This window comes from Siphateles boraxobius, unplaced genomic scaffold (assembly GCF_051911475.1).
Source record: "Siphateles boraxobius isolate OS27281-9 unplaced genomic scaffold, OSU_SipBor_1 24, whole genome shotgun sequence".
Taxonomy (NCBI): domain Eukaryota; kingdom Metazoa; phylum Chordata; class Actinopteri; order Cypriniformes; family Leuciscidae; genus Siphateles; species Siphateles boraxobius.
In genome coordinates, this window is record NW_027508855.1 from 7,642,138 (window position 1) to 7,650,791 (window position 8,654).

The 8,654-nt window shown below is 35.8% G+C and overlaps 1 protein-coding gene across 1 annotated transcript; it reads left to right on the plus strand.

The window, feature by feature from the left end:
• The first annotated feature begins 141 nt into the window (after positions 1-141).
• Positions 142-7,863, plus strand: eif1axa (eukaryotic translation initiation factor 1A X-linked a). Its single transcript, XM_077241132.1, has 7 exons — positions 142-300; positions 1,306-1,389; positions 3,878-3,981; positions 6,146-6,196; positions 6,315-6,396; positions 6,641-6,732; positions 7,350-7,863. Exons 1-7 carry the CDS (start codon positions 285-287, stop codon positions 7,353-7,355), a joined length of 435 nt encoding a protein of 144 aa, XP_077097247.1. The 5' UTR covers positions 142-284; the 3' UTR covers positions 7,356-7,863.
• Positions 7,864-8,654: the final 791 nt, after the last annotated feature.

Genomic DNA, 8,654 nt, shown 5'->3' on the forward strand with positions numbered 1-8,654 from the left:
TGGTTCTTCTTTGAATGACTCAACAGCTTTAAAACTTTGAAAATATATTGTCCTCAATTAACTCTATTTTTACGCGTTGTATTCCTATCTCAATAAAATGATCTCTTTGATATTATAAATAAAGTTTTGTTGGAAAGTCATGCTTTGCGCAGTCGTAGATGGCTTTAAGCGGAAGTCTTCAGAAAGAGAGAGGGAGATTATTTGACGTCCTCCTCGAAATTTAACATTTATTTATTCATTCAGCGACATCATTGAACCAAGACCGCAGTCTTTGTAATCCGAACATGCCAAAGAATAAAGGTAAGGGAAACAGAACACCCTTGATTGTGACAAACAGCTGTTAATGGAATTGAATTTAACCTAGCTCTCGAGCTAACCACCCGGCCTTTGCGAGCAACGTGACCACATGCGCTAAACTAGTTGCAGCTTGTCTAATGGTAGTCGCTGGTTGAGCGCTATATTATTAAGCTACTAACACACATGAGTTTAGCCAGGCAGTTTGTCTCTTTTTAAAAAATTGTTCAGTTACCCTTTCTGCCAGTTGCGTCATTACGACGGCGTTGTGCCGATTTTTTGAGCCCTGCTAGATTATTGTCCCCTGATTCCCCAGGTTTAGGATTAGGCAACCAGTTATCGGGCCCAACGAGGGTGTAATAATTTGTCAGGGAGTTAAAATTCGGCACAACGCCTGACTTTTGTGTGTATTACTTTGTGTAATGACTGAATAATTGAGTCATTCACTTAACTGGTTTGTTAAAAATAAGTCGACCCAAACAAGTCGTTTTATCCTGCGTAACACGTGAATTTATCGTAAAGCCTGACGTGTGCCAGATTTATAAGTAAACACAAGTTGCTTCAGTCCAGTAAATGTTCATAACAATTTAAAAGTTATTCTTTACGTTAAATCATTAATATACCACGACCTGAAGGTGAACATTTTTATACTAATATGCCTTTTACTTTTTTTTTTAAAATAAATGATCAGTCATAGGGCAGAAGGCATGTATCAAAAATGCAAAATACAGTAGGCTTTATAATGTGAATATTCAGAGAGAAAATTAACCACAACAGTTACTGTGAGTAAAACACATTGTAACTGTTAATATAATAATGGCAAGAAAAAAAACTATTTAAAACATGCCACACATGAATGTAAATGACTGTACAGGTGTCTGTTGGTTTTGATTTTAATCCAATGTTTTAGATTTTGGAAAGGGTGATAAGCAGGATGAGAGAGGGGACTGATGAGAGAAGATCTAATATCTGTTTTTTCAAACAATATAATCAGAGTCGTCTTTTCTTCAGGTAAAGGAGGTAAGAATCGGCGGCGTGGTAAGAACGAGAACGAGTCAGAGAAGAGAGAACTGGTTTTCAAGGAGGATGGCCAGGGTAAGTAAATATCAACATGGGGATAGCGTTCAAATCCACTAATAGTTACGCCCTCTGTATATATGCAAATCAATTTTCACTGCATAATTTTGTGTTCCTTTACTTTTTTTTCTTTTCTTTTTTTTTTGACAAGAGGTTGGGGTCAGTAAGACTTTTATGTATTTTTTTTTTTTTTTTTTAAGAAATTAACACTTTAAGTAAGGATCAGTGGTTCTCAATTCCAGACCTGTGACACTCTGGCTATGTCTATATTAAACCAGATCCATTTGAAAAACTGCATTTTCATTTCAAACACTCTACCACTCACATTGGCATTTTCCAAAAGTTTCTTGTTCACTCTAAAACATCGGAAAACGCCTTAATCATCTTACTGCACATGTGTAAAACATAATAAAAGATCACTGAGATGATAACAGAGGACCAGACATAAAGTTCTCATGCTATAGGCCTACTTATGGCACGATTATTCTTTTAGCAAGATATCCCACTATTCACGTGTGTTAGGGTTGCACTCAATCACCTTTCCATGTATGGTCTAAAATGCAATGGCCCTCATGTTTTGGTGGATTAGTGTTTATCAGTGACCCTCCAGGACTGGATTTGTGTAGATGTAGTTTAATTTTGGTTTATAAATCCCTCTCCTTACAAGCTGATGGTCTGAATCAGGTGTTAGATAAAAGACATACAACATCTGTATAGCAGTGGGGTGCCAGAACCAGAATTGAGAACCACTGCAAATCTTTTTACTTGAGTAGTTGGTGCTTGAAGTAGTTGAATTTGACTTTTTGAAATTTAAGTCCTGAAAAACCCTTAATAACAGCCATATTTATGAAGAGGTTGAAAAGTGTTTGAATTATTGACACAATTTCCTTGTTTCTTTCCAGAATGAATCAGCTTTTTTAATGAAGGTCTACTAACTCACTCTTAAAGGACAAGTTCGGTATTTTACACTTAAAGCCCTGTTTTAAGATCGTTTCAGATGAAATAGAACGGTTAAGATTGAAATTTGAACAAATGCTGCTGTCCCGAGAATTTTCGGTTCCTGTGTTAGCACCCCCCCACCTCCACAATGGTTTCATAGGTGCAGCTGGAACAATCATTCATAAAACGCATTAAACTTTAGTTTACAAAGACGTGAAACTCACCGAGTGGTCTGGGGTGTTCACTGATAAGGTCACACAAAAATCGCTGCAAAAGATGCTATCCAACAGGTTTTATCGTAGTTTTTGTCCAACTCCACTGACTTGTATTGGATGTTCTGCGAGGTATGGTATTACTCCGCCGCCGGAAACGGAAATGGGGTTGTTTGTATCCTTTCTGTAGTCTTAAGAAGTCGCGGTATCGTAGGCTAAGTTATCCAAACATTGGCAAAGGTGCATTATCGCCACCAACTGGGCTTGGAGTGTCTATTATTCTTGGAAAAATAGGTCCACAGTTTTACAACGAATGGTAAAACACCTGTTGGAAAGCATCTTTTGCAGCGATTTTTGTGTGAGCATATCAGTGAACACCCCAGACCACTCGGTGAGTTTCACGTCTTTGTAAACTAAAGTTTAATGCGTTTTATGAATGATATTGTTCCAATGCCCATATGAAACCATTGTGGAGGTGGGGGGGTGCTAACACAGCAACCGAAAATTCTCAGGACAGCAGCATGTGTCCAAACTTCAATCTTAACCATTCTATTTCATCTGAAACGATCTTAAAACAGGGCTTTAAGTGTAAAATACTGAACTTGTCCCTTGAAGTCAATCCCTTGCCGCCACCTTCTGGCTTAACTATGATAAATCCCTATTTATCAACATACGGACTGTTTCTCAATACCAAGTACCAACATTCTAATATAAAACATGACTTATGGAATGATAATAACCATTATAATATATTTGTTTTTAATATACTTTATTAAATAAGTTGTATGTTATATTATGGATACTTTATATCTGTAATTTGAATAAAAAAGAAAAATCCTTAATGTATAAATATATTGTTTGATAAGTGCTGATTGTAGCCCTTGAAAACCAAAAAAAGTAGTGCTTGAATAGTTCTTACGTCCTGGAATTTAATTTTACAGAATCTGTACGAAACCTGTTTTTTTTTATGTTAAATTGTTAATTGTTAAAAATTCTTCACCATTTTAAATTAATGCTGTTCTTTTAAAATCTATCCATCAACGAATCCTGGGGAAAAAAATTATCACAGTTTTCAACATTGATAATAATAAGAAAAGTTTCTAAAATGACTTTTGGTGGACCATGTGACACTGAAGACTGGAGTAATGGCTGCTGAAAATTACATTTTAAAATATATTAAAATATAATTTGTTTTGCAATATTTCACAATATTACTGCTTTTGTATACTTTTTTTGGATCAATTCTTTCAAAAAAGTCTTAACGACCCCAAACTTTTGAATGGTAGTTTACTTAAGCCAAAACCAAAGCCAAGATGATTTTCAGTTATATAAAATCTCCCAATGTCTTGTGCTAGAATATGCCCAGGTGATAAAGATGCTGGGAAATGGGCGGCTAGAGGCCATGTGCTTTGATGGGGTCAAGCGGCTTTGCCACATCCGAGGAAAGCTCCGGAAAAAGGTATGATAATGTCAAAGGGTTATTTCACCAAAAAATTAAAATTCTGTCAGTATTTACTCAACCTCATGTTGTTCCAACCCTGTAAGACCTTCGTTCATCTTCGGAACACGAATTAAGATATTTTTGATGAAATCTGAGAGCTGATCACTCCTCCATAGGCTTCCTCAGGGATTGAAACTTGCCAGCCCCGAAAAGTCATTAAAGACATAGTTAAAATAGTCCAAGTGACTACAGTGACTCAATCTTAAGTTTATCAAGCGACGAGAATACTTTTTGTGCGCAAAAACAAACAAAAATTACGACTTTATTTCAACAATTCATTTCCTTCTCTGTGGGCCTCTAGTCGTTCCAAAGATGAACGAAGGTCTTATGGGGTTGGTAATTACTGACAGAATTTTCATTTTTGGGTGAATTATCCCTTTAATGACGACAGTCTCTTCTTTGTATTGGATTGTATTGGCTTTTATTGTCCTCATGGGGAAATTTTGGTTCAGCATAAGGATGAGTCGCGATCTTCGAATAGTCGAATAGTTGAACTGCCTTCGAAATTCGATCATAAAATTACTTTTTCGAATATAGTTATATTTTCGCGCAATTCCAATGTGTCATAATTGACGGCACACCAACTGTCACAGATCGCGCAGCAGGGTATTTTCCTGTCGGGGACACAAGGTGTCACTAACATGAATGAAACCCCCTACTGCGCGATAGGATACCAGTGTTTTATACATAGTGTAAACAAAAAAACAGAAGAAGAGCACCGTGACCGTGATCTGCGCCCAACAGAGGTGGGTAGTAACCTTTACTGTCTATGGTAGTAACCATCTACAAAGTAGGCTACATTTACTTCCTTACGTTGGGGCGACGTTCCTCTCGTTACTTTATTTATGCAATACATGCTGTTAAATGCATAGTTTATTCCAAGCGCGCTGCATCTTTTTTATGGCCATGAGCAATGCTCAATTCACAAATGAATCACTCTTTTGAGTCGATTCTGTTCAAAGACTTCATCAAACAAGTTGGCAGATCTGTCTAAATCGGTTCACAAATCAGTTTGAATGGCCTGTTCAGTTTCCTGCACGCACTGAATCCTCTGAAGCGCTTTCAATTCACACTCGGAGTCGTAACAGGAAGATTTAAGAACATCAAGAACGTTGGATGAAGTGGCCGTGGGCCTAACAGTTACAGTTTAGTCTAGTGAAAGCATATCTGCAAATGCATCATATTTTTGCCAGCGATGAAGATCTAGTTGAACATCTTCGTATGCTGTCTGTGAATGAATGATTCCACAGGACGATACATTCGAGTTCATTTCATTCAGGTAATACATTTTACAACCAAGCAGATTATTACGTGACGATAGCACTACTACAAGTATGATGACATTATCCGTTTTTTAACACATTAATTTATAGGCTACATTAAATAAGCTACCATTGTCTACAGTTTATGAAATGAACACCCGCTATCCCGCGGTAATGTGTGTGTATTGCGCAGTGGCATCACACGAATAGTTTTGATTGAGACTAATTTGTTTAAAAAGTAGGCTATTGCAGTAACAAGGCAGGTTCGCATAAAATTATGACATTATTTTTTTATCTAACGAGCATCTGGTTTGGCGATGCAAAAACGGACTGTCGTGCTTATTGTTTTTTTCTTCTATGTTAACTATGTTAAAAAAAACTACGAAAACATGTTACTTGTTCAATTAATAAACAGTTTGTTTGATGCCAAATCGCTAAAGATGAAATCGGCCTCCCTTTCTGTCATTGTGAGTGTGCGTTTTTTTTTTTTTTTTTTTTTTTCGAACGATAATCGACTTTTGCTCCTCGATTTTCGAATGGCGTTTTTGGCAGAAATTCACATCCCTAGTTCAGCATGTTTCAATTGCTTCTGTTCACACATAAAAAAATGTACACAAATATAAAAATCAGATCTGTGATCTGAAGTGATCTTCTGTAGGCTTATAAATCTAAATGACTGTCCTATTTCTATGGCTGTATGTTATAGATGCTTTCATATAAATTAAGTTTAATTTGACCTCCTATTTCTGTTTGCATAGAAGACGACTTAAAAGGACACTGCTTACCCAACTTTTTTTTATGGTGATCATTAGACTTTTTTTCTAGCCCAAGTATTAAATGCATTGTCTTATCTCCTTTAGGTTTGGATCAATGCATCTGACATAATCCTTGTTGGTCTTAGAGATTACCAGGTAGGTGTTGTTCTTTAATACCAACCCCCCCCCCCCCCCGTAATTTTTATTTAATAGACATTTTATTATAATATTATTTGTCATTTTCTTTTCTTTCTTTTTTGCATGTTTTTCACAGGACAACAAAGCAGATGTCATTTTAAAGTATAATGCAGATGAGGCTCGCAGTCTTAAAGCCTACGGAGAACTTCCAGAACATGGTACGTCTCAAACTGGCATTAATCATATTTTTTTGTCTTTTTGTTTTTGTTTTACTGTTTAGCTGTTTTAATGGAAGTGTCATGGTACCAAAACAAATCACCCATGATGATTAAAAGTGCCAGATTATATACTATACACAAGTAAAGCTCACCTCACATAGCACAAGTTTTATATCCTCAAAGATGACAACGTATTCTAAAGTTCAAAAGAATTTTGGCTGATCTCTTGTTGTCTTTCCTGCAGCTAAAATCAATGAAACGGACACATTTGGACCTGGAGATGATGATGAGATTCTGTTTGATGATATTGGTAATGACGATGAGGAAATTGATGACGTAAGTATACGATTCTTTTTGATCATTTCAGGAGCAACGGTGTCTTATTTGTTATAAATATCAAAGTGCTGGAATTAGTTTCTGTTGCCTGTATTAGTGCATGTCCACTGTATACAACTTAGATACATTACCGTTCAAAAGTTGGGTCAGCATTTTTTTTTTCTAAAGAAACCAATACTTTTATTCAAAATGATTTAACAGTAGTGTAGAAGCATATTACCAGCATATTATGTTCTGTCATTGATCTTTTAAAGGGTTAGTTCACCCAAAAATGTTGTTCGTTCATTTTCGGAACACAAATGAAGATATTTTTTATATTTTCTATCTTCATTTGTGTTCCGAAGATGAACGAAGGTCTTACGGGTTTGGAACGACATGAGGGTGAATAATTAATGACAGAATTTTCATTTTTGTGTTTTTCATTTTTGAACTAATCCTTTAAATACAAACTGTAACTAAGTAAACAGAATGTAAACTGTTTAGTGCTGTAGTGGATCCCTTTAGGCTGTTTTTCTGCATAAAACAGCCTAAATCACATCTTTTAAGGTTAGAACATCATACTGAAGTGTTTGGGGAGATCTATACCTTAATGTCTTTGTTTCTGCCCTCTTACACAGATCTGATTCACGACTGCTGGTAGGCTGTACTGTTTACACTGAGAAGAGAAAACACTTCCTTGTTGGGGAAAAATTGCAACTTGGGCGTAATTGATGCCCTATATCCTACTGCAACCTCCCTCAGAGAAACACTCGGAGGCTTATTGCTAAACTCTATCTGTTTCTCTCTTTAACACGTAATCTGAATACAAGTCTACTCCGAGTATTCTGACGGTAACACAAATCTCTTTCATCCACATTTAATGACAACAAAACTTAGATTCCATATTTTTGTTATGGTTTTAAAGTATTTATATTGTATTCAACTGTATGTGGTGGAACTTAAAATCCAAGGAAATCCAGAATCTACAATAAAAAGTCGAGCCGTTTATCTGTTTGGACTTAAACTTTATTTCCTATATTGTATATTTGCTTTCTTTTTGTCTGTATTTTTATTTTCTCCATATACACTGTCTCTTCCCCATGGCATTTGCATGCATTTCTGCTGTGCCTGAAATAAAAATATATATTTTAATTTTTATGTTGTTGTTTTTCACCATCATTTTGTATGCAGTAAAAGCAGCAGTAACCTAATTTGACCACTATTTGGCCGTAAATGTGGAAACTTTCAATATTTAATTTGTTTTTTGCATGATACTGAATTTAATACAAACCCTTTAGCCATAAACTTAGATAACACCTAGACATTTACTAGTTGCATTAGTCTCAATAAATATTAGAGGTTTTCAAATTCGGTGTAAAAATGTTGTTTTTGCAGACCTGAGTTTGGTCATGTAATTGTAGGTTTCCTGGATGTTTGGAGACGATCTTTTCAAGTGTTGTGCTCCATCAATGTGCACATCGCTTTGTATGAGAAGTCATACTGACCCATTTCGTTTGGACTTGTTAGTGGCAGTCCTGCTGCCCCTCTGGCTGTTTCGGACTGCCACGTTTAATCCATATCACATGGACCGTCTCCACAGAACAACCGTTTGTTCACTACCCTAGGAGACCTAGTAATAACCTCAAACTTCCATTATACCTCCAATGCAGCGTTTGGTCATTGAGTAAATGTTACTTTTAACCAGTTTTGGGCAATTTTCAATGTGTAAATTAAGCTTTTCACGCTTAAAATTGTTAATTCTGGAAAATTATTTCTTGTTTAACTGTTCATACTTCACAGTGGATTAGTAATTATCCTGGAGGTTTTTTTATGTTTATTTCCAACAAAATATACATGTAAAATTTCAAAAGATACAAATGTTGCATATATAATGCTGCTATAAAATATAATAAAATTGTCTAATTCCATAGCATCATAAAATC

Excerpts from the sequence above, each read along its gene's own strand:
- eif1axa (XM_077241132.1), top strand. Across the intron at positions 6,197-6,314 it reads TTGGTCTTAGAGATTACCAG|GACAACAAAGCAGATGTCAT; the intron begins GTAGGTGTTGTT and ends TGTTTTTCACAG. Across the intron at positions 6,397-6,640 it reads CGGAGAACTTCCAGAACATG|CTAAAATCAATGAAACGGAC; the intron begins GTACGTCTCAAA and ends TCTTTCCTGCAG.